The 27,040-nt window shown below is 48.1% G+C and overlaps 1 protein-coding gene across 5 annotated transcripts in view; it reads left to right on the top strand.

Moving 5' to 3' along the window:
* Positions 1-27,040, top strand: part of LOC119163319 (stromal membrane-associated protein 1) — a 178,856-nt gene that overhangs the window by 71,236 nt on the left and 80,580 nt on the right. For 4 of the 5 annotated variants that reach the window (XM_075872938.1, XM_075872937.1, XM_075872940.1 and 1 more), the window contains 2 exons: positions 7,699-7,786; positions 23,073-23,150. In XM_075872938.1, the coding sequence (XP_075729053.1) occupies positions 7,699-7,786; positions 23,073-23,150 (166 nt within the window). The remainder of the gene's footprint in view (positions 1-7,698; positions 7,787-23,072; positions 23,151-27,040) is intronic. The other variant, XM_075872941.1, reaches the window with a different exon arrangement.

A 27,040-nucleotide genomic window follows, 5' to 3' on the forward strand; every position in this document is an offset into this window, starting at 1 on the left:
CTAAAAGTGCATTGTGTTGGTTTGATAATTGTGTTGTGCTTCTACCACGAGTCTTTTATAAGTCTGTCTTTAGACCACACGACAGCATGCAAGCAGAGTTCTGGTACAGTCACTTAGAACATGCGCCTGCAGTGGCCCTCATGCTTACAACGATTAATGAATAGTTAGGTTGATTTTGCTGGCTGAAACTATGTGTGGACACACTGCATAGTGTGGCCGCAGCTTCGCCCTTCACACGCTAGAGAAAAAAATTGTGAGAGTACATTTTTCTTGAAGAAAGTCCACCAGAGCGAAGTTCTGCTGCAACAGAATGTTTTAAATTGTAGGTTTATGGACAATGCAAGCTGATAACATTCAGTAATGGTACTGAAGTCAACACACAAGGCACAAGACACACTGTGCCCCCCCCCCCCCCCGCCCCCCTTAAGTTTTGCAAACATAAGCAAATGAGGACACATAATTGACCAATATAGTGTTTTTTAGGTTTAATGTGCACACAAATTAAACCAGACAAAATAAAAATATTGAGTGGGCAAGCATCTTTGATTTTTTTAGAATCCCCATAGTTTATGCAATTTGTACTTAGTGACATTTGCTACATTTTTTCCGTGTGAGGAAAATTTTTAAGCTTATGTGATATTTTAATGGGTAATTGACCTCACTGTAGAAATGCTTATCTGATAAAGCAAGTGCATTCTGAAAAACTTCATTGCTCCTGAATTGTGTTCATTTTGTTGTTCAGCGATTCAGCAACTATATTATGTGATAGCTGTGTGTAATTTTAAATACCTAGTTATCCCTGTAATTATTGCATTCATGTGCTGCTTGTATGTCAGCAACTTGTTACTTTTCTAAACCTTTCGTACATTTCTCTGAACATAACTTCTTGGTGCCTGAAGAGCACATTTCTGCTCCGGTAGTTGTCCTGCTCCAAGAATCATTCGACACTGCCAGCAGTACAGGTGAGACGTCTGGGGTAGTCATGTGAGAGGCATGTTCTTGAAACCAACTGACACAGCAGACACAGTTGAACCAAAGCAAAACATTGTGTAAATTGATTCAAGTACTTTTAAATCGATGCTATTATCCAGCCGAATCAAATACGAGAAAAAAGTTTGCAAAAACCTGTTGGAATTGAGGCTGGCCCTTCGTTATTGGGCAAGCTTTTTCAGCTATTTCTGTCGTCCTCACGTCTAAACATCACTCTCCCATCTTCAGCGGTCTGTCGGAGCTGGAAGAGTGGGAGTGACGTTGACCCCTCTCACCTCGTACCGGATCGTACTAGATGTTGCCGATGGCGATGCGCTCAAATTCGCAAGACGTTTTCGCGTGCGCGCGTGTGTATGTTTGGTGGCAGTCATTCAACCACTCTGGACCATAAAGTGTGAGCATGTCTTTTCTTTCTCATCAGTCTGCTTCCTTGTTCTTGAAGCTCAGTCAGACAGCCAAACCGCCGAACGCAGCGTGACAAGTACACAGTACTGCTCTCAAGCAAGTCTGAACACCTTATTGCCTGTGGCAACTAAAAAAAACGCAGTACAGCGCCTGCTGCAAAAGGTGGTGGAAATGCAAAAGAGGCTTATTCAGGCCACGGGCATAAGTACAACACTAAGGGTGCCATGAGCACGTCTCCGTGGGCAAAAGGGCTCACGGTGACATGCCCCTGAGGGAGACGGCACCTCGTGACTATTCTGTGCTTTCTCACGCTCAGTGACTACAGGGCCTGATCGTTCGAGGGCAAACTCTGCTCGCATTGGCTTTGAGAGCTAGAGGTCGGTGTAGTTCGGCCATGGGTGAACACACCACACTGCTGTTTGGCCTGATGTTCGGAAGGGGGCAACGGATGGTAAGCGTTCGTGCGTATTTGTTTAAAGACACCCTTTCGGGAAGACTCGGCCGTGCCCATATCGCAGAGCTGAAAGCCTTTGTGTCGCAGTCTGACGAGCTCGCACCCAGTGGCACTTGGCACTAACAACGGGGCACACACGGGGCGGCGGCCCACTTTCGCACCACGCACCGGTATAATCTGAGAAAGGCTGTCCCCTTTGCGATTTCGTGCTGGACGGTAGACTTTTTTTCAGCAACCGAAGGTCCGCAAAATACGGTCTAGCCTCACTATATTTCAATGGCCTGTGCTGGTAAAAAAGTTGGCCCCGCCCAGTTTGCTACCAGTGTTTCTGTTTAAGTGTTCACATATCTTGTGTTTTCCATGTTTGTTTTTTGCCTAATATTAAGGGCCATTTTACTCTGAATTTTTGTGTGTGTTTTATTTGGTGTTGTGAATACTGGTATTTATGCAGTAGAGAGAGCGAGGAAGGATGCTTTGGGCCTTCTTTCATGCACTATCATCAGAGGTGTGTGTGTACGTGCTTATATGTGTGTACGTGTGTGACCCTTCCATGCGTACCTGGGAAAAGTGCGTGTTGTGGCTTCATTCCATTGAAGTCAAAAATAAAGGTGCCCGGTGCCCTGGCTACCTGACATCTAACAGTCCGGCTGTGCCCTGCTCTTGGCCGTCGCCAAGAATTCTTGCTGTACCTTCCACCATGGCAACTGCGCAAGTACAGCTGTCATAGCAGCTATACATTCTGTCTGTCAATGCCAGGACGCCTCGCAGCCCATTTCGGTTCTCTCTCCTTTATTTTGGGAGAGGGCCAGCTGCCCTGCGACGTTCTCTATTATCCGACCAAGGGTTCGGGACCTCTCGGCCACCAATGAAGCGACATTCATCGGACTCGTTGACAAATCAACAAAAGCCACGAGCCATCAGTGTGCTTCCTTCCTTGACATCTCACACGTTGATATAGCACCCAGCGTATATTATTAGGCTCTTCCGCCCCTTTATGGAATGTACGCTGTCCTACCTAAGCATCACGAACACCAGCCCTACTTTCCTGTGCTCCCTTTCGCAGATACATATTGTTACGTGAGTAACGAGCCAATATATTGCAAACATATTTAAAAAATATATTTGCAAGAGTGGTTGCAGCGCTGGCCAGTCTGGCTCAGAGTTCGAGCAGCAAGCGACCTTCATCCTCTTTGTCGGGCACGCATGCACATTGACAATATGCATTGCGGCAGCCTACTTGTAGCAGAATCCCTGTCGGCTTAAGCTGCAGCATTTTCTCGCCTCATCACACTTTTGACGATGCCCCCTTGCCCCCTATCCTGGTCCTCTTTGACCCATCCACCCAAACAGAGGCTCAAACGAATGCCAGTGGTCACGGTATCGAAACCGTTCTCGCCCAACACCAACAAGGACACGACCGCATTATCGCCTATGCTAGCCACCTTCTTACACCTGCAGAACGCAAGTATTCGATCATGGAGCAAGAATGCCTTGCTCTTGTCTGGGCAGTCTCAAAGTTCCGTCCATATTTATATGGCGCACACTTTTCCGTCATCGCGGACCACCACGCGCCCTTCTGGCTTTCATCCTTGAGAGATCCCACAGGTCGATTTGGTCGCTGGGCTCTGCGACTGCAAGAATATACTTTTGCTGGGACATACAAGTCTGGACGCCTGCATCAGGATGCTGATTGCTTTTCTCGCTATCCAGTTGGCGAACCAGCTGGCATACCTGACGACACCTACGTGGGCTCCATTTCCCAACTGACCCACATAGCCGACGATCATTGTCATGATGCAGCCTTACAGGCTATCATCGAGCACCTCGTCTCTTCTCCATCGAACCGATCCCATCGTGCGTTTGTACTCCAGAATGGTACATTATACCGGCATAACTTCCATTCAGATGGCCCACCTCTGCTGCTTGCTATACCCAAACACCTCCGCTCGGCTGTACTTCGCGAACTTCACGACGTTCATACTGCCGGTCACCTTGGTGTGTCCTGCACATATGATCGGATTCACCACCAATCGCATGCTTCGTCAGAAGATACGTTGCAGTAGAAGGGGATGTGGGGTTTGAGGCTGACCAGTTTCCATTTCGCGGGCTTTTTTACCAATTTCTGCTGTCTTCACATCCAAACATCACTCTCCCTATCTTTTGTGGTTTTGTCGGGTCTGAGAGAGTGGGAATGATGTTCCCTCTCACCCGGTACCGGATGGTACTTGTCACAAAATTGTCTCGGGAGCACTTGCAAGGGTCTGGATTGAGAGAGACGAGAGAGAGGTGTGGCAAAACACTTTATGACCCAAAAGATAAAAAGCAGAAAATTGTGGGGTCTAGACGCCACCACACTCTTGGAGTGAACGTGCACAGCAGATGCGGTCGGTACAAACCAAACAACATACATTTATTTCACTGCCTTAGAACAACGATATCGTCTGCCAAAATATTGTAACACCAATCGTGATGAACACGCTAGGACATTCTTACACAATATTGCCATACACTCCGAAACATGACAAACACAATAACACACCCGAGGCGGCATCGCCAACGCTTGACTTACCACGAGGGCCCCCGACGTGTAAGCCGCGTTGCCACGCACCGGGGACTCACGCTAGGGACAACCGTTTGCTGCAACCAGCACGTGCAGAAGAGACCAGCTTATTTCTCACTCGCCGCTACCAAGGCTTGTCGCCGCTGGCGCTATACCATGATGATGATGATAGTGGTGATCAATGCTTGCAAACACAACGCCACCTACCACCCAGTAGTTGTAACCCGAAATGCGGCTTTTGGGCGAGACACGTGTGCCACGCAGCGCAAACAACTTTACAGGGGGTATCAGCACCCTCACAAAATCAAAAGTGAAACCTAACACACGCGGACACACAAAGTTACCCCAATAGCGCAAACGAAACCGACTACAAACCAGTCTAAATTCGTTCCAAGCCATAGCCGCTACTTTTAATCCAATATGGCGTCTCAACAATAGAACGTTTTTACAGTTCTTATTGGTTTCTCTCCATTGCCATGTCAACGGTTTCTTGAGTACGTCGTTGACATGCTGCTCCACTTCTTAGGTCACCGTTGGTTGATCCTGCTAAACGAACCCCTCTTCCTCATCACCTATGTCCCGATCTTCGCCGTCATCTTCAGCTTTGCGGGGCAAGGCTTGGTTTGTTATGGACTCCCTTGTTGGCCCGTACGCTCTGCTAACTGGTGTGGGCTGCTATCGCTCTAGCGCAAAGTGGGATAGCTACAAGTCCACCAGGAACTGCTGGGCAAGAATGTGGCAAGCCTGGGCAGCCTCACTCTGGAGCACCTCCGAGATAGACGGCCATTTCATGCGCCTCTCACGCCAACATCTTTCAGAACTGGGCGGCCATGCTTCTCCCATCACTGTAGCACTACTGGTTTCTGACGTCTTCGCAGCCCCATAGCGCAGCGCCAGCTCATCCTCTGTGATTTTCTATCACGCGCGTCTTTTACTGACAAATCTCGTACAAGGCGTGTCTGCACACTATTGGGGGGTCTCGTGCACGTGTGCCGTATTCCAGCTCCCGGCATGTGCCTCATGCCCTCTTTCTCATGACAGTACTGGATGTCGACGGTAGCGTTGTGCTTGAGTCCCGCGAGACGTTCTTGCACACACGCCCGGTGGGAGTTACAGGGGAAAGATGAGCACACCTTTTCTTTCTTGCCCGTCAGCTCCTTTCTTCTTCGAGCTTGCTCGAACTTGCCACCAGTGCCTTGCACCCACGGTGAACGCTTACCCTTCGTTGTCCTCTTTAGAGCTCTAGGTTGAAGAGGGGTGCGGTGTGCTTTCATGTGGTCATACTGTGCCGACCCATGTACCTCTCGAAGGCAATACGAGCAGAGTTTGTTCTTGCTTGTGCGATCGGGCCCTGTGGTCGCTGATTTTGAGAGCGCTTAGCATAGTCACGCGGGGCCGTTTCCTTCAGTGGCAAGTCACTGTTGTGGGGATCTGAGGCGCGCCCGCGACCATTTCGCGGGCATTGCGCCACACGGCCACACCCTTTTGCTTTCCTGCTCTGTTAACACCACGTGGCGATAGATGGCGCCACGTGCGGGCACGGCACGCGGTACGGGCGCGCCGAGGGAGCGCTCTCTTCTCTGTAGTCGGCGCCGGGTAAGCACGTGTTTTCCTTCGTCCGCGTCCCCTTTGGGAATCGCCGGACTGTAGCCTGCCTGGGGTGGCCTTGGGCACCTCCGCAGGCGTGTTTACTTGAGTGCTAGCTTCGGTAGCGTACGCTAAGCCCACCGCGGTGCCTAGTGCTTGAAGTGGTCGTACCACAACGAGCCGCACTTGCCGTAGGCCTACACGTACGAGGTTTGCCCTAACACTCGCGACCAGGCCCATTGGCCATCGTGAGAGTGCGCAGCATAGCCGCGAGGGACCTTTTCCCGACCGGCGTGTCAAAGCTCGCCATTGCGAGCTGCGACGTGCTCGCGGTTTTCCCCTTATTGTGAACGTCCACGTGCGGGTGCCTTTGCTACCCGCGTCCCTGGAGCGGACATTGTACTGTTTGTTCGGGGTGCCGCCAGAGGCAATAAAGTGTTGTGTGCTTTTGCTTCAGAACACTGTCTATTTGCCGGGCCGCGCTAAACGCCTTAGTAGTTGAGCGCGCGCGGAGCGGTGCGCTACACGCGAGTAAACGGAGTAGCGGCCCTGTGGCTCGCTAAGCGTGAACCCGCGGTGATTGTCCACTGCAGTTAGTAGCGGGGTCACCATACTGTTGACGGCTTTGCCCACGGAGAGGTGCTCGCGGCACCCTTTGTATTGCACTTTCACCCGTGGTGTAGATAAGCCACTTTTGCTTTCCTGTCGCATTTCGCAGCGGGCATTGTGATGTGTTTTCTGTGTTTACGCAGGCAATAAAATGTTGCGACTTGTTTGAAAGCAGTACTGTGTACTTGCCGTGCTGGCCTGATGCTTTGGCTGTCCGAACGCGCGTGTGTAGCAGCGCGAGTCACGGGAGGCGACATGTAGCTTGCTAAGACCGAACTCCCCCCTAGTAGCCGTACTCTTGCGTGATACGTGTAAACTGCAAGCCAGGAGAGTTCATCTTCAACTTTTCTGATCACTGGCCTTGCTCAACAGAAAAAAACAACACATAGTCATTTCGCCACCTATATGGGTGGCATGGTCAGTACACAATGATTCCGCAAATTTTTTTGGGTCCCATCATTGTTCTCGAGCCAGCGTCGTTGCATTATCGACATCAAACGTATAGTGAATCAAATACATCATTCCTGACAATGCTAAAACATTACAATATTTCAATACACTCAGTCGAAATAACAACAAACACAAGGTATCGCAAAGGTGGCATTGCCGATGTTTGACTTGCTGCGAGGGAGCCATGGGACACCACCTGCAGTCGTCACATTCTCTGGGACCCTGTTGGGAGACGAGCATCTACGCCAGCCGCCGCAGGCCAAAAAGAGTTCCAAATCTTTTTTTGTGCGTCGCTACAGTGTGGCAGCTAGCGTCACTGCAGGGTGGCATTGCTAGCGCTCCTGCACTAACTCTGATGATGGTGAACTCGCGTGAGCACTGCGCCGCGTATTGCTCGATGTTTGTTAGCCCTAAATGCGGCCTATTAGCGAACCACATGTGCACCTCGAGGTGCAAATGTCTTCACAGGAGGGGATAGCAATCACACACACACTAGATGCGCAGGCATCATTTGGCATAACTTCATGTGGTTTTGTGGCCATGCAGTTAATATAACACTTGTTGAGCTGTGCTAGGCTTAGAAATGAACTGCTTGCACTACAGTGTAAGAATGTCACCAGTGATTAATGTTTGTTCTCTCTAGGTCTTTGGAGGCCTTTATTCGTTCAAAGTACGAGCAGAAGAAGTACATAGCCAAAGAGTGGGTGCCACCTCCCATGCCACCTCCTGCTGTAAGTTGGTGCACATATTTATACATAGAAGTTTGTGCTTTGCAGAAACCATTTCATTTATTGCAGCAGCTTATTTGTTGGTGCACAGCGTCTTTCTGATGTGTCAGTGCAATATAAGGGCCGGAAAGATTTAGCTCTGGTCATGGAGTTAGGTAAAGCAGACGTGCCGACTCCACTCTTGTGGAAGGGACACATTCTGCAACGCTGAATCTTGCTTCATGGCGTGTTCTCCAGATGGTGCTACAAATGGAGAAAAGCTGTCAAAGGGAGGCGCTGATTAAGTGGAGTCATGCGCGGTGTTCCCTCTGTTATTGTTATAGTAATCGTCCACTGTCACTCTTTGCCGCGTTCAGGTGTCTGCTTGGCTACCTGTTTTGTTGTCTGCTCCCTCCTTTTTGCTTCCCGCCACTGGCTTCTCCCAGTCAACTCATGTGTTCTTGAGCAAGTTTTGAATGGTTTACATGCACCTTCATGTGCCTCGATAGCTGGCACTACACATTGTGATTAGCACAGGGAGAGAAAGCATGAAAAGGATTGGAGGGAGAGACCAAATAATGATTTGCACCTCTGCATCCTCGTTGCACGGTTTTGTTCCGAGCAAATCCATTGGTGGTGGTAGAGTTGGTGTTACTGTCTTATCTTATTCTGGGGCTTTGGTTCAGTAGTGCCTTTAAATGCCTGTTTTTGGTTTTGAACTAAAGGTATACGGATGGAAGCTGTGTGAGGCACAGCTTGCTTAATGAAGTGAATGGAGGATGAGGCACAGAAGGCATTGACGAGGAGTTGGTGTGCAATGTGTTTTGTTGTTTGCTACAAAACACATTGCTGCTTGTTCACTTGCGCATGACCACTAGCATGGTGTTCCTAATTGAAAATGTTGAGATTTATCTCGTATATTGTCTCCATGAGCAGAGTTGGGCTTAGCCACGACTCTGAGGTGAAGGAATGCAATATACATAGCGGTGGTGCCCAAGGTTTCAAACATAATGCTTTTTCTCAAGTACAATAGAAAAAGCCACCACATGATAGTATTCATTATGTGGTTTGAATCCTGATGAAGAACTTTACCTGCTAGTCCAATGATTCATTGCAATATGCCAGCACTTGTGAGATGTTCACGATGAGCCCATCGCCCTGTCAGAACCTGGTTGAGCTAAACTAAAGTTTCTGTCAGATTATATTCCAAATGACTACCGAGCCGTGAACCCAAATCAAGTGTGAGCACCTAGAGGGTGCGTGTAGGTTCTGCTAACCTTTGAAAACCATTAAAATTGATAGGCACATTTGCAAGATTCTTGAAAGTTGAAATGTTTTTTCCCTCTTCTGAATGCTTGAATTCATTAGCGTATTCAATGCCTGTAACTCTTGGAGGCAGAGGTGTGTGCTGAGAGGTTTCACAATGAGGCATGCTCTTCTTGGAGCGAACGGACACAGTAGACGCGGTCAGACTTAACCAACCACATTTTTTTTAACTACTTTTCCATTGATGATATCGTCAGCCAAGTCAAAATACGTCACTCTATAGGCCAAGAAAAGCTTGTACAATATTTCAATATACTCAATGAAACATAAGAACAAGCACTAGGTAGCGCGAGAACGGCGCCGCCATCGCTTGACTCATCACAAGGGCTCATGGCAGATGACCCGCGGTGCCGTCCCCCTACGTACCCCCTGCGAGAGGCAACAGTTTTAGCCAGCCGCCACGCACCAAAGAGGACAGCTCATCTTTCATGTGCCACCACCCAGCCGGGCTGCCAACGTCACTGCTGGTGCTACCACGCCAACCATGATGATCATAATGGTGATAAATGCTCGTGAGCACGACGCCACCTTCTGCTCAGCAGCTGTTAACCTTGACGGCAGCTTACTCACGGGACATGTGTGTGTGCCATGATTTGTAAACAACTTTACAAGAGGTAATAGTGCTTCCAGATTCCCTCAACCTTAATTCAAACCGTATCCCCCCCCCCCCCCACGAAAAAAAAAACAAAGAAATAGGCTCTACCAAGCTCTAATGAAAGATGACAACACATGTTCTTAAAGAATGTCCATGGACTACGACACCGCCACCAGTCGACACTACTGCACTGTCAGCATGACAGGGGTGAGACAGCTACGCATATTGCGCATTTTTGATACATTTTTGTTTTCTTGCACCAAGCTGCTCTAAAAGCATAAAAATCCCGAAAGTTGAACCGAACAGCTCCAAAACAGCCCCGAAAGCTGGAATTTTGATGCAAACCTCAGCTTCAGTTGGGAAAAAAGGCCGAGCTCACTAATAAGACGTGCCCATTTATGTTTTCTTACTTTGCACCTTTCTGGTGAGAAAGCTACCATGCATGGTGCGGCCATAATCTCCTTTAAACTGTTTAATATACGGGACCCTGCAAAAATGTGCTGCCGTGCATCGAGCATGTTGCTTATACTAGCTAGGCTGTGTGTTCTGATGCTTCTGTCGCCTAGCGAAAACCACAGAGTCGAGTGGCGAGTGTAGCAGCGCTGACTCTCAGGTTATTTGGGGTGCGTAACGTGTTCCTCCGGTCGCTAGTTTTCATGTCAAGGCTGCTGCGTGCAGTCACCTACGCGTGCACGTTTTCCGTGAGCAAGTAACCGTAAACATGGAGTCATTTCCCTGCATGCGATGCATCTCTTGGATGCACTGGTGCGTCCAACCCATTCCCGGTTTGTGCCCAATTGCTACCAATTTATTTAGACATGTGAGTTTTCATTGCATATAAAAAAGCCATTGCACGCGGAATTGGCTTATCGGTGTCGGCAGGTAGAGTGACTTAGTTGTTTACAAAGCCGTGGTGACAGAATGCGCGTTCAAACAATTTGAAACGATATTAACGGGCATCTCGACGCTTTATTCGTGACTCGTGACGCGTCGGTGACCACGTGGCGCAGTTTTCATGAATGCGTATTTGCCACTGGGCTCGCAACGAGTGCTTTAAGAGGCATCGCTGCGTGCCGGCTCTGGGCTACTCGAGTTTTTAGGCTTAGCTTTATCTTGGATCGGTGTTTCGGTTGGCGACTGTACCGCTGTGTGACTTCGTTTTTTTTTTTTTTTTGTTCTACTCTTTCTTTGCATTAAAACCGGTTTCTGTTAGTTCGGTGGTTCGTTTGCGTGGACACGAATTTGTTACCTGTGCTACGAAGTGCAAGCGCTTACTTTGAGATATGCGCAGGCGGCAATCGCAATTCAATGTGTTATCAAGAGTTATACATCGATGATGGTGACGTACAATATTAAAAAAAAGTACAACTGGCTTATCTTTCAAACCCAGTCAGTTTGAAACCACAAATTTATTAACAATAGAACCAAAAAAAAATCATCAAATGAAGACCATCGTAAACATGATCAAAGATATTTCATAAAACCATCAACACTGCTCTGAACGGGCTAAGCACAAAAAGAAATGGAATATACATTTTAAGCACAAGGAGCACACTCAATTATCCTGTAAATATAAGTGCTGTAGATACAAAAGTTTTTGTGTACATAAAATAACATACACGTAGTGTTTTTCATGCCACCATGCAAAGCAGTTTTGCAATGTGATGAAAACACAGGTTTGCTGCACATGTTTCGCAGAAAACACTCACTCGCTTTCTGTTCAACTTTTTTTTGTTCATAGCATAATTTACTGTTCCTGTTTTTTTTTTTACTGGTGTTGTTAGTTTAGAGGAGTGTTTTGCGTAGAATCATCAAGATGGACTTTGGGACCTCCAAGAACCGTCTCTCTCGCTGTACGTCTGCTTTTGAAAAATATGCGTCCAAGCATATTTATATGTGTTTAGCATAGCTCTTCAATAACTTGAACTGTAAAAAACAAAAAGTAGACAGCGCTCATGAAGCGCCGCGCGGCACTACGTAACTCGGCTCTAAGGTTCACTCCCAGCTGCCTCCGCGCACGAAACTGCACTCCTTGCGCTGCTGCCCGCATGAAGTCCCGCCCGAAGGAAGTGGACGCCCTGCAGATAAGGGCTCTAACCTTCAGAACACATTTGGTCAACTTACACCGACGTGCCCCGGCAATAACGCGACCCGAGCGCAAAGGTAAACTCACCGGTGGACAACCGCTGATGTTCCGGGGTGGTCTTGCTCTCGTCGTCTGCGCTGAAATCAAAAGTGTCGATGTCGTCTTCTGATCCTGTGCTGTTGTCGTCATTTGCATATCCCAGCCCAGATGCATGAAAATCCTCCGAAATTCACCGTTTTCGTGAAGCGGTCGCACGCGAGGTCGACGCCATGATTGTAACTATGCATGCTCAGTCGCGTGCGTGAAAAGGCACTTTAAAATCATCACACGGGGAAAAAGAGAAACACAAAAGCGAAACTGATGAAACACTTTTTCTTTTACACGTTAGATAGTGCAAGGGGTCCAAAAGCGTTCGAAACAGGGCAGATATACAAGTTGTAAACATCGGAAACATACTATCAATGGGGATAGGCGCGGTCAGGAAAGAGTTAGCCCTTACTATGGCCTACTTACAGGACACATGTGTGCCACGAGGCACAAATGACTTTACAGGGGTTGATAGTGCCCCCACAGTGTGCAGGGTATTCCATGAGGGGGGGGGGGGGGGGCTTAAAGGGACACTAAAAAGCAAAATGATTTTCATGTATTTGTTAAGTACAATTTTGCGATCCCAAAAATGCCACTCTTACCGCCACACATGTGCTTATTAAGCGAGAAAATGTGCAAAAAGAAAATATGGGTGGGGATGCCACCTTGATTCCTGCCCCAACAATTGTGATGTCAGAAATTTTTGAAAGCATCTACCGAGTCCTACGTAGCCTCCAATTGATAAAAATGTAGGACATTTGCATTTGTGAGTGTCATAGACTTAGCATACGATGTTTCAGAAAATTGTATCGAGCCAATGCCACAAAAATACAAAAATAGATTTAGGAATTTCTGCTGTCATGCACATAGATTTTAGCACCAAGTTTTAAACTAAACTTCAAGCTCTATTTACTCCGTTAATAACGAAATTATAATAATGAAACATATGGCATCTCAGAGTGCAGTATGTCAGTCTAATTCAAGTCATTGTTCCTCTTTAGTGTCCCTTCAAGCTCCGCTGAAGGCCCCCTTTGGTTGGTGGAGTCTAACAGAAAACTAGCTTCACAATGAAGGCTAAAATGAAATGGCATTCATAGCATGCTTTTCACAGTGGCTTTCCTTCTTTGCAGGAATTTGGTCATAAAATGAGAAGTAATTAAGCAGTTCTTGAATGCAACATCAGATGTCGAAATCTTTGGCTGTCATTAAGATCAAAATTCTGCTTTTAATGATTGAGCATGTCTGACTTGTTAAAGATGAAGTGGGGGCGGACATAGCACCCCGCCCCCTCTATTGATGTTGCTGGAAATCTCGTTGCACCACTGAAAGTAGTTTTAGGTCTAATGTAAATGTTGAGTTGTAAGAGTACGCATCCCTGTTTTCTTCTCTGGTGTGTTCATGAACTGATGGCGGAAACAAATGGGCCACGCACCAAGTAAGCACCCCATCCTCTAATGGGAAACCAACGCTGGATAGAGCACCTGGCAGAGTGTGATGAGTATAGGAGAGGCGCGTGCCAGCGATGCACAAGGGAAGAGTCGCCACAGGCAGGGGTGGAAGTGCTGTGCCGATTGCGCCATTATGTGCCAGGCTACGCATAAATGGCGATTCTCGCGATATTTGTTGATTGTAAGTGTAAACCGTGAGGTCTAGTCTCGATGATTATCGTCGACCGAGCAATGAGCCTTGACTACACTAACAATGCGGCCATATCCATATCCAGTGGGGTCCGATCGCATTGTAACTCTGTTTATTCTTGGGACTTGCTTGCGCTCGTCTAATTGCCGTTATTGTCATGGCAACAACGTGAATAACTGTCATCTGTCTAGAGTGAAACTTGAATAATTTGTACCAGCTAGGAACGTGGCATGATCATGCACTACACAGCAATGCCCACTTAGAAGTGCATCTCTTGACGTGCCCTACACAGCAGTAGTTGCCCGAATTTCACACCAGAAAGTCTTTTCTTCCTTTTTGCCAGAGTGTGAAAATGTACTGGCACTCTTGCACGACCGTTCTACAGCGTGCAGTGACGATGTCAAGGAGTATGTAAGATCTACTACAGGGTCTAGGTATACTCAGCGACTGAAATAGCAACTGAACAGAATATCGACCTTCCGTTATACATATACATACCTGCCAAGTCTCCCGGATTGGCCGGGAGACTCCCGGATTTCGATCGTTTCTTCCGTTTGTACAGTTGTCATGAAAATCTCCCGGAAATCAATTTCTGCGCGTGATCTGGCCACATTGACAAAAAAAGCAGCTCAATCCGCTCCAGGCTTTTCGAACCTTCCCCATTTTATTTTAAATGAGTTTAAGAGGTATTCATCTAAACATACAGTAGAATCTCAGAATTGCAGTACTGCAGCAGATACGAGTTCGCGAAATTCTCCAGCAAAATTTCACTGTCTATTGTGCCTAAAGTCCAATGTTCCCAACACATTTCCTAATCGTGGCGGGCGGGAGCACAAAGGCAGAGTGCAGTGTACTCGATGCTTCGAAGTACGCGTGCGACCAGCACATGCAGTGTCTTCTATAGTGCCTATGATTGTCGTTGCCACAGTTGCTGTGGACGAAACCTTGGTCGCTCTTGATGCTATCATGTATGGGGTGACGGCGTAACTGACATAGCCCGGAAAGTGTGCGCTCAACCAGTCAAAGCAACGCTTCCCCTCGAACCCTGCGGACAAAACTGCAGAAAATGCGATGGTAGATGGCATAAAACGACTTGATTTTGAATGCGCATGTGCAGCTAAGCAAACGGGGATTGTAAAAATAACTACCGTTTGCCGCAACTGCCGCGCACAATACCGCGGTCGTGGTGACGCGATAACAATCTACGAGCTCTGAGGGCATGCCGGGGTGGATTAAAGGCAGTAAATACGTTAAAAAAAAAATAATTTCAGTTTCGCCGCAATGGGGAAGCAAAACATTGGCAAGCAGATGGAAACATGCAACGCGTTGCTCACGCACAAATGACGCACGAAAACGAACGACACCGCACAAGAGCGAACTAACATTCAGCGCTGGACACGTAACGCGTTGTTTATACAAAAACGATGCACGGAACGTAATCACAGGTACATATGAGTACAAACTAACAAGTGTCCCAGTTGTCATACCTCGTTGTGAATGAAAAGCGCGCTATTTTAGCAAATGGGGCCTATGCATAGACCGAAGATACCTTTGTGGGCCTGGCAACTAACCAAATCATTCCAGTGAAAGTCGAAGGTCGGAGGCATATGATTTTCTCCACCGAAGGATAAGCGCGCGCGCGAGCATCTCACCACCCTCCCCATCCGCGAGGCAAAGTAGCCATGTGAGATGAGCGTGTATTGACGCATCGCGACAAGCTGGGTGCCGAGCGCGGGCGGCTTCTTATCTTTCTTGAGTGTTCATATATATAGATACGTATATATTGCCACATGGTTTGCTTGGGTGAGATCGAAGGGTGAAAGAGAACAACGATGATCTCTCTGAGCCGCTGCTTAGCTAGTCGACTCAACGAGCCCATTGTATCAAGTTTGTCGTGAGTAACGTGACAAGACTGGTGGAGGTGCAGGGTACAACGTCTCACGATCCACCCGATGCCCAAGACCCCCCCCCCCCCCCCCCCCAGCAGCCGGAACACAAGCCCTGCACCCGTGGACACTCCTGTTCATAGAGTGAGCCGCCGCCAACGAGGCCTACCGCCCGAGACACCAACCACTGACGCAGCGACTATGACTTCGACACAAGATCCCGTGCAAGCTCCGACACCGTCCACGCCGATCTACTGCACCGTCCAGAACTCGCTCATGCCTAGCCCCTTTCACGGAGAGCAGCATGAAGATGTTGACGACTGGCTGAGTGAGTTCGAACGTGTCGCAGCGATCAATTACTGGGATGATGCCGCGAAGCTCCGGAACATGTACACTTGCCTAAAAGACGGTGCCAAGACGTGGTTTTTGAACAGGGATGATGTTCTGACATCTTGGCACGAGTTCCAGCGTCGCCTCCTGGAGACCTACAGGAGTCCCGACCGGCGCGAACGGGCAGAGCGTGCACTACAATCACGCATCCAGATGCCAACGAGACGGTCTCGATGTACGTCGAGGACATGACACGGCTTTTCAAGCGAGCGGATCCTGCTATGGCAGAAGAAAAAAAGTTTCGCCACCTCATGCGTGGTGTGAAGGAACAACTTTTTGCTGGTTTGGTGCGTAGTCCCCCCAAAAGTGTTGCCGAGTTCCTTACTGAAGCGGCAACAATGGAGCGAGTACTGCACCAACGGTCTGCCCTGTTTGACCGTCAAGTGAATGCTGCCTCAACTCCCGAAATTTTCACCACCCCTGGGAGCAAGAGTCCCGAATGGATTCGTGAGATCATCCGATCTGTCTTCCGGGAAGAAATGAAAAAGATGTACGGTACAAAGCAAATCGATGTTGGTTCTATCACCAGTGTCATCCATGACGAGGTCCAGCAGGTGCTGCACGCCCATCGTTTTCCGCCCATGTCGGTTGATACGGAAACGGCTTCTGTGTCTACCGACAGTCACCGTCGTACGTACGCGGAAGCCTTGCGATCTGCCACGCCTCTTTCTGGTCAAGGAGTCCCGACCCAGACAGTGCCACACGTCCCGACCCAGACAGTGCCGCACGTCCCGACCCAGACAGTGCCGCACGTCCCGATCCAGACAATGCCATACGTCCTGCTCCAGACAATGATGCCGTCAGTCGCGATTCAGTCAGCGCACGCTGATTTGGACATCGATAGTCGCCGTGCAGCGACACGCAAGTCTGATCTCTAGCGTACACCAGACAGACGACCCCTCTGCTATCATTGCGGTGAGGCTGGTCACATTTATCGCGAATGCCCATACCGGCAACTTGGACTGCGCGGATTCTCCGTCAATTCCCTTCATCCCCAAATCGGTCAAAGGCCAAGGGATATCGAAGAGTATCTTGCGCAACAACGTGCACCCTTTACACGACGGCAATCGCGGTCACCATCTCGGAGGTCACCATCTCCGAGCCACTGGATCACGTTTCGGGGTGACGGCACGGGAACGCTCCCCGAGCCCCCGTCGGGAAAACTGAAGGCAGCGGCCTTCAGGGGCAAGGTCGCTGGGACTCAAAGTGCGGAAGACCTCCCATCGACGCTTGCACGCAACGCCGAAGGCATTTCGTCAGAGAATAATCGCAGTACCGAAGAAACGCCGACATCCACATCTGAACCTAGTAACCGCGTGTCACTTGACATACCTGTGCTGATTGACGGTCTTCAGGTCAGTCCATTGGTAGACACTGGTGCAGACTATTCGATCATCAGCGGGAGGCTAGCGAAAGATCTCGGGAAAGTGACCTTCTCGACTTAAGGCGCAACAGATCGAGACGCTGATAACTGCCGTAGACCTGCGCTGCGTGCTGCTGACGACAGTGTGATGCTGCCACCTCGAGCAACTGTTCTCATCGAAGTCACTTGTGAAAACTTCCAAGACGGCGACGTGGTGGCTGAAAGCAGCCTATCACTTCTGCTGCTCCAAGGTGTGTGCGCCGCCCGAAGTGTTGTGCGCGTCCGGGACGGGCAGTCAACAATACTAGTTACGAACTTCAATTATGAGCACTGGCATCTTTTCCGCGGAACCACCCTAGCTTATGGAGACCCTGTTGCCGACGTCACGGAGTGCTTCGCGTCCGAGGAAACGCATGAGGATGAGGAATTTCTAGACCGCATCGACATTAATTCGACGCTGTCAGACGAGAGAAAGGCTGCACTTCATGACCTTTTAAGGGAGTTTCGATCTTGCTTCGCCTCTTCTTCTAAAGTCCGTCAAACACACCTCACGAAGCATCGAATTATTACCGACGATGACGTCCGCCCCATCCGGCAGCAGCTTTATCGCATTTCTGCCAAAGAACGCGAGGCTATTCAGACACAAGTAAAAGAGATGCTCGATGACGGGATTATTCAACCATCCAGCAGCGCTTGGTCCTCGCCAGTCGTTCTAGTGAAGAAAAAAGACTGAACGCTGCAATCTGTATTGACTACAGGAAGCTAAATAGCGTCGCAAAAAAAGACGTCTACCCACTTCCACAGGTCGACGACTCCCTCGACAGGTTACGACGCGCGAAGTATTTTTCGTACATCGATCTAAAGAGTGGCTATTGGCAATTTGAAGTGGATGAACGAGACCGAGAAAAAACCGCGTTTGTGACTCCAGACGGACTTTACGAATTTCGAGTTCTTTCCTTCGGCCTCTGTTCTGCACCAGCCACTTTTCAGAGGATGATGGACACAGTTCTCGCTGGCTTGAAGTGGCAAAGCTGCCTTGTCTACCTCGATGATGTGGTCATCTTTTCCGAGAGCTTCGAAGAACATCTGAAGCGTCTGAGAAAGGTTCTGGAAGCCATTCGCACAGCTGAACTCAGGCTGAAACCTCAAAAATGCCATTTCGGTTATGAAGAGCTGAAATTTCTGGGACATGTCATTAGTGCGGATGGAGTGCGACCTGATCCAGACAAAACTGCTGCTGTCGCTGCTTTCCCTGTTCCATCAGATAAAAGAGCAGTACGCCGTTTCCTCGGCTTGTGCGCGTATTATCGTCGATTTATCGCCAACTTCTCGAAGATAACTGAACCACTTACGCGACTCACCTTTGATGACGTGCCCTTTACTTGGGGTGCAGAACAAGATACAGCGTTCACAGAATTACGACAGAGAATGCAAACAGCCCCTGTTCTTGCCCATTTTGATGAGGACACTGCTACAGAAATTCATACAGATGCCAGCAACGTCGTACTTGGCGCTGTCCTTGTACAACGACACGGCGGCATTGAGCATGTGATAGCTTACGCCAGTTGTACTCTTTCTCGAGCCGAGACCAACTATTCTACGTCAGAAAAAGAAAGCCTCGCAGTCGTGTGGGCGACGACCAAATTTCAGCCTTACTTCTACGGTCGTCCCTTCAAAGTGATGACTGACCACCACTCGCTCTGCTGGCTGGCAAATCTCCGAGATCCATCCGGCCATTTCGCACGGTGGAGTTTGCCTTTGCAGGAGTTCGATATTACGATTGTGTACAGGTCAGGGCGCAAACACGAAGACGCCGACGCGCTTTCTCGAGCGCCTGTGGGGAACGCTGTCAGGGGCTCCGAAGATGAAGATGCCTTTCTCGGAGCAGTTAGCGAATTTATGTCAAAGCAGCGGGCAGACGACGAATTACGCCCAGTCACTGATTCCCTGGAAGGCAGCAACTCTCAGGTCCCTCAACACATTGCTCGCGAACTGTCCTCTTTTTGTCTAAGAAGAGGCATTCTTTACAAGAAAAACGCCCGTGGTAGCGACAAAGCCTTCCTACTCGTTGTTTCTACCGACATGCGTGATGAGATCCTCTTTGCGTGCCACGACGAGCCCACGTCAGGACATTTGGGCTATTCGCGAACTCTCGCCAGTGTACATCAACAATATTACTGGCCACGACTATCAACTAGTGTACATCGATATGTGAAAGGCTGCCGTGAGTGCCAGCGCCGCAAGACTCCGCCTGTGAGACCTGCGGGCCTGCTCCAACCAATCGCACCACCACGGACACCGTTTGACCTCGTGAGAATGGACCTTCTCGGGCCCTTCCCTTTGTCGTCCTCTGGGAACAAATGGATTATAGTTGCGACAGATTATCTTACTCGTTATGCTGAAACAAAAGCGTTACCCCGTGGCACGGCCTCTGAAGTCGCGCAGTTCTTCGTGCACCAAATCGTCCTACGGCATGGTGCCCCGTCATGCGTGATTACGGACAGAGGGACGTCGTTTACAGCACGAATGATGGAGGACATTTTTAAACTGAGCTGCACAAGTCATCGAAAAACAATGGCTAATCACCCGCAAGCCAATGGACTGACAGAGAGGCTTAACAAGACCATAGCAGACATGCTGTCAATGTACGTGGATGTACAACACAAAACCTGGGACGAGATTTTTCCATACATGACGTTTGCTTACAATACGGCAACGCAAAAAACAACGCGGTTTCCGCCTTTCCGACTCGTTTACGGACGCAGCGTGCGAACCATGCTCGATGCTATGATTCCGTGCGACCAAAGCAATGAACTTGCTCAAGACGCTGAGCAATACACTCAATACGTCGAAGAAGCTCGTCAGCTAGCTCGCATAAACACCAGTCGCCAACAAGATGCAGACGCACGACGTTACAACCTCCGCCATCGAAATGTCACCTACCATCCTGGGGACCGAGTGTGGGTGTGGATCCCTGTCCGGCGACCAGGCTTATCCGAAAAACTCCTAAGCCGTTATTTTGGACCGTACAAGGTTCTTAGACGAATCACAGATCTTACCTACGAGGTATTTCCGGACGGCGCAGCGTCTTCTCGTCGACAGCTTCGGCCCGAAACCGTGCATGTCGTTCGGCTGAAGCCCTACTTCACACAGTAGCCCTTGTGGTTTCACGTGCTACGACATGCCGTGACTTTGCGTTGCTGCTGCTGTTTGTGTTCTCCTGTGTTTTTATGCCTTTTCTTTTTGCGCTTGGCACAAGCGTTGACGAAACTTCTGATTTGCGCTGCGAGTACTGGCACTCTCCCTGTTTTGGTTCTCTATATCTGCGTGTGTATGCCTTCATTTTTTTTTTTAATTTACGAGCATCGAGTCGATGCTTTCAAAGGGGGGGGACTATTGCCACATGGTTTGCTTGGGTGAGATCGAAGAGTGGAAGAGGACAATGACGATCTCTCTGAGCCGCTGCTTGGCTAGTCGACTCAACAAGCCCATTGTATCAAGTTTGTCGTGAGTAACGTGACAATATATACGGTGAATGACGGCAACAGCGGCAACAAAACTCCAGCATAGATGCAATGAAAAAGGGCCAGACGTGTTTTGGCGTTCCTGTCAAAAGAATCTAGTAGTGAACAAAGCTTTGACACGCGCTTTTGTGGCAGCCAGCTGCGCAGTCCCCTTCATTCACGTGTGTCCCAGGAAGACATACGCGAGTTGTTTTGACGGAAACAGATTCTGCTAGTAGTGTTGATTCTTTGAGACTCCCACCTTAGTGGGAAACTCTATCCTCGTGTGTTCGGCCACTCCGAGCCACTATAAGACTGCCACGCTGATGTTGGTGCTTGCAATTGGGACCCCCCACCCTTCGAGAAGTTTTTTTGTTTGTCCGTGGTTGCTCTTTACGCAATCATGTATGGTGACGACGTAACTGACAGAGCTCCGAAAGTGTGCACTCGACCAGTGCTGCTTTCCGCAAACTCTGCGGACAAAGCTGCGGCAGATGCAATCGTAGATGACATCAAACGACTTAGTTTTGAAGGCCCGTGCGCATCCAAGCACACGGGGATTGTAAAAGGAACTACCGTTTTCTGCAACCGCTGCACAGAAAACCATGGTCGCGGTGAGGGGATAGCGATCTACGAGCTCCGAGGACACGCAGCAGTAGATTAAAGGCCATAATTAAGTGAAAAAAAGTCACAGTTTTGCCGTAAAGGCGAAGCAATCAATGTGAGAGCAATAACTTGGAGGGTCACGCTGAGAACGGCAAGCAGATCGCAACATGCAGCGCACTGCTCACTCACAAATGACGCACAAAAATGATACACACAGGACGAGAGCGAACTAACAACGTTTACCGCTCGACACGGAATGCGCTGTTTAAAGAAAAACAATGCACGATACGTAATCACAAGCACGGATGAGTAGTACAAACTAACAAGTGTCCCAGTTATACATCGCTGTGTATGAAAAGTGCGCTCTTTTCACAAAAGGGACCTGTGCAGAGACGGAAGTGACCTTTGTGGGCTGGGCAACTAACGCAATTGTTCCAGTGAAAGCTGAAGGCACGTAATTCTCCCCGCCAAAAAATAAGTGCGCGCGCATGAGCATCTACCCCCCCCCCCCTTTCCCCTCATCCGCGAGGCATAGTACGGGTATGTATACATATACGGTGCAGATATGTATACATATGCGGTGAATGACGGCGGCGATGGCAAAACACTAGCCTAGACTGTCCATATAATTGTTATCGCAATAAAAGGGGGCCAGACGCGTTTTTTGCGTTCCTGTGAAAAGAATCTAGTAGTGAGCAAAGCTTACCCGCGCTTTTGCGGCAGCCAGCTGTGCCGTCCCATCCGTTCACGTGTGTCCCAGGAAAACATACACGAGTTGTTTTGAAGGAAATAGATTCTGCTAGCTGTGTTGATCCTTTAAGGCTCTCACTTTAGTGGGAAACCCTACCCTCGTGTGTTCGGCCTCTCCAAACCACTATAAGACCGCATCGCTGATGTTGTCACTTGCAAATGTGACCTGCCCCCCCACTGCCTCTTGTTTCTTGCTGTTTTTTGCTTGTTTGTCCATGGTTTATTTTTTGTGGCAAAAAAAAAAAAAAAACAGGAGCAAATAATTCATTGCACTCTCCCCCCTCCCCCCCCCCCATTGCGAAAATTTCCCGGATTCAGAATCCTTGAACTTGGCAGGTATGATGTTGCTCCAAATTTAGTTCTTTGTGATAAAAAATGAATGTTTTTTTAACTTGCTGTAAATTTGGGTTTTAGTGCTCGAAAAGTAATATTTTGCTGCTCCAAATATTGCTGGCACAGTGTTGTTTGCTGACTAGGCCAGGTGCTTTCACAAAGATAAGAATTGGTTGTGTAGTGGGCTATGCAGTTGTCTTCCAAACATGTACCCATCATCACTCATGCTTCAAGAAAGGAACACATGCACAAAATGAACACAAAATGAACACATGCACAAATGAATGCACAAAATGAATATACTGGCATCAGCACCAGCCAGAGTGAACATCCTCAGAGTCAAAATTACGCCAATATTCCATGAACTGCATGTAGACTTGGGAAATCGTGGTATGTACTACAATACTCAGTCCTATATTTTCATGTTTCAATCCACGGGTAATGTACATATGCAAGGCTCTGACAAACATTTTTGTATAAGGGTGCATAACACCTTCTTTGTGGCAATTTGGTGACTCTTAAGGGTTGCTAAATGACTTTTTCATATTGTGCTTCAAGCACATAACTAGTGTGCTTGCCTTTGTATGTCCGAAATCAATCTTGTTAGGTGTTTATAACATGCTCATTGGCTCAGATATTGGGCAGAATTTTCAGGGGTGATTGGGAAAAAGCAGAGAGATTTCTTGATTTCCAATGTGCGCAAGTGTTAGCTTACAAATCAAGCTGTCATCCTCTTCTTCTTTACAGTTTGACATTGAGCATGAGCGTCGCAGGGAGAAGGACAAAAAACGGCCGAAGCCACGAGGGACCACGGGTGATATCGCTGTGAGATCAATTGTCTCTACTGCTAAGCATTTCTTGTTGTCTTCCACTCAACAGTTTTTAGGGGCATACAATAAGATTCCTTTATGTAAATAATCATCGTGAACTTATTTACAGTGCAACACCAGAAACAATACAGGACAGGGAAGGAGCAAAAAAGAAAGAAAAGACGGCACTGACTCACAACCATTGTTTATTGGAAAAAATGGGATGAAAAATATATATCGTATTTACTCGCGTAATCCTTGTACTCTCATAATTCTCGCACCACCCACATCGTCCAACAAAAATTAGACTTTTTTGTTTCCTTAAGTAATCAACGCACCCCCGAAAGCTGCCGCAATAATGTCGTCTGCTCGTTCCAGCCACTGATGATGATAGCACATGCCATCTGACGTCATCTCTTAACCATCAAGCGTACTATTGCACGGAGATTCAATATAATGCAAGCGTTGCCAGAGTGACCAGTGCGCGTTGCGGCGTGTTTTGTATGTTGTGTGGGTAATCTTGCCACGTTTTGAGGCGATACTGAAGCTATACGGCTGCTTTCAAGTTGAAAGTGATAGATTATGCACTAAACAATGGCAACAGGGCCGTCGGTAGGCCCTTCAGAGTCTACGAGTTTTGTGTTCGCTACTGGTGACGGCAGCTACAAGCGACCAAGACACTTGGGCCTGCCGTGTGCCTAAAACTGGGATTGATGGTAAACTTTATTTCTTCAGAAGGAAACTGCGGACGATTCTGTTAAATGGCCATCAGCCCAATACTGACGTCCTACGCTTACCTTTTGAGGGCTCCTGTTGAGCGACGAACGCTACCGCTACGCCCGCAACGTCCACAAGCTTTGCGTATGGTATTCTCATCATCATCATCATCATCATCATCATCATCATCATGCGCCTGACTCTGTCCACTACAGGACAAAGGCCTCTCTCATGTTCCGCGAGTTAACCCGGTCCTGTGCTTGCTGCTGCCAATTTATACCCGCAAACTTCTTAATCTCATCTGCCCACCTAACCTTCTGTCTCCCCCTAACCCGCTTGCTTTTTCTGGGAATCCAGTTAGTCACCCTTAATGACCAAGGGTTGTCCTGTCTACGCGCTACATGCCCGGCCCATGTCCATTTCTTCTTGATTTCAGCTATGATATCCTTGACCCCCGTTTGTTCTCAAATCCACTCTGCGCTCTTCTTGTCTCTTAAGGTTACACCTACCATTTTTCTTTCCATTGCTCACTGCGTCGTCCTCAATTTAAGCTGAACCCTTTTTGTAAGTCTCCAGGTTTCTTCTTCGTAGCTAAGTACCGGCATGATACAGCTGTTATATACCTTCCTCTTGAGGGATAGTGGCAATCTACCTGTCATAATTTGAGAGTGCTTGCCGAATGTGCTCCAGCCCGTTCTTATTCTTCGGGTTACTTTAATCTCATGGTTCGGCTCCGCGGTTATTACCTGCCCTAAGTAGACATAGTCTTTTACAACTTGAAGTGCACTATTACCTATCTCGAAGCGCTGCTCTTTTCTGAGGTTGTTGTACATTACTTTCGTTTTCTGCAGATTAATTTTAAGACCCACCTTTCTGCTCTCCTTGTCTAACTCCGTAATCTTGAGTTGCAATTCGTCCCCTGAGTTACTCAGCAATGCAATGTCATCGGCAAAGCGCAGGTTACTAAGATACTCTCCATTAACTCTTATCCCTTACGGTTACCATTCCAGGCTTCTAAAAACCTCCTGTAAGCACGCGGTGAATAGCATTGGGGAGATTGTGTCCCCCTGCCTTACACCCTTCTTGATTGGTATTCTGTTGCTTTCTTTATGAAGCACTATGGGAGCAGTTGATCCCCTGTAAATTTCTTCCAGGATGTTTATATATACTTCATTAATGCCCTGATTCCGCAGTCTCTGCATGACGGCTGATATTTCTACTGAATCAAACGCCTTCTCGTAATCTATGAAGGCTATGTATAGTGGTTGGTTATATTCTGAGCATTTCTCTATTACCTGAATTATAGTATGAATGTGGTCGATTGTTGAGTAGTCTGTTCGAAATCCTGCTTGTTTCTTTGGTTGATTGAATTGTAATGTTTTCTTTACTCTGTTAGCAATTACCTTTGTAAATAGCTTGTATACTACAGAGAGCAAGCTGATCGGCCTGTAATTTTTCAAGTCCTTGTCATCTGCTTTCTTATGTATTAAGATGATGTTAGTGTCCTTCCAAGACTCTGGTACTCTTCCCGTCAGGAGACACCTCGTAAACAGGGTGGCTAGTTTTTCTAACACAATCTGTCCTCCATGTTTCAGCAGATCTGATGTTACCTGATCCTCACCAGCAGCTTTGCCTCTTTGCATGCTCTCCAAAGCTTTTCTGATTTCTTCTATCATTACTCGTGGGGTGTCATCTGGGTTACTGCTAGTTCTTATAGTATTAAGGTCGTGGTTGTCCCGGCTACTGTACAGATCTCTGTAAACCTCCTCCGCTATTTTAACTATCCTATTCATATTGGTAGTTATTTTGCCTTCTTTGTCCCTTCGTGCATACATCCGATTTTCGCATATCCCAAATTTCCTCTTCATTGCTTTGACGCTTCCTCCGTTTTTCAAAGCGTGTTCAATTCTCTCCATGTTATACCTTCTTACATCGGATACCTTACGCCTATTAATTAACTTCAAAAGCTCTGCCAGTTCTATTTTGTCTGTTGTACTTGAGGCTTTCATGATTTGACGCTTCCTAATGAGATTCTTCGTTTCCTGGGAAAGCTTGCCAGTGTTCAGTCTAACTACCCTGCCTCCAACTTCTCCTGCACACTCCGTAATGATACTCGTCAGATTATCATTCATTGTATCTATGCTAAGGTTGTTTTCCTCACTAAAGGCCGAGTACCTGTTCTGAAGCGAAACTGAATTCCCGTACTTTCCCTCTCCGTGCTAGCTCATTGATTGGCTTCTTGCAAATCAGTTTCTGTCGTTCCTTCCTCAGGTCTAGGTGAATTCGAGACGTTACCATTCTAGGGTCTCTGCATCATACCTTGCCAACCACTTCCAGATCCTGCACGATGCCTAGATGTGCACTCATTATAAAGTCTATTTCGTTCTTATTTTCGCCATTAGGGCTCCTCCATGTCCACTTGCGGTTTCCTCGCTTTCGGTAGAAGGTATTCAAAATCTGTAAATTATTGCGTTCTGCGAATTCTACTAGTAGCTCTCCTCTGGTGTTTCTAGTGCCGATGCCATAATCTCCTATTGCCTGGTCTCCAGCCTGCTTCTTCCCTACCTTTGCATTAGTCTCCCATCAGTATAGTATACTGACACGTGCGGTTCTTTTGGTTTACGAAGGAAGACGCTATCACTTTCTGTTAAGCGCAACGCAGGCCGCGTTTATCTTGTATGCCACTCTGGAACGCGTTACGACGCGTGTATAAAAAACTGACACGTGCGGTTCTTTTCGTTTGCGAAGGAAGACGCTATCACTTTCTGTTAAGCGCAACGCAGGCCGCGTTTGTCTTGTATGCCACTTTGGAACGCGTTACGACGCGTGTATAAAAAGCCGGCGCAGTGCGCCACTGGTGTCTTTTTTTTTTCCGTCGGCCGACGACTGTTCACGCCGCTGTTGCTGGGCACAAGTTCGCCCAATAAACAGTTCGCCTGACACCGCCCTGACTCCTGCGTGCTTCCTCTCAAGTGCTGCGTGTATCACAACCTCGTGACATCTGGTGGAGGTGCTTCTCTGTCCATGTACCGTACGCCCCCGTCCAGCCGTGAGCCAAGCCCAAGCCGCCAAGAGGACGACGCCGACCCGGTCGTTCGAGTGAGTCGAAGACAACAAGGACTACCGCCCGAATACCTGCCGCTCCCCGACAAGGACAAGAAAACAAAGGCTGCTACGAAGCCGGCATCC

This window comes from Rhipicephalus microplus, chromosome 9, assembly GCF_043290135.1.
Source record: "Rhipicephalus microplus isolate Deutch F79 chromosome 9, USDA_Rmic, whole genome shotgun sequence".
In the NCBI taxonomy this organism is placed as follows: domain Eukaryota; kingdom Metazoa; phylum Arthropoda; class Arachnida; order Ixodida; family Ixodidae; genus Rhipicephalus; species Rhipicephalus microplus.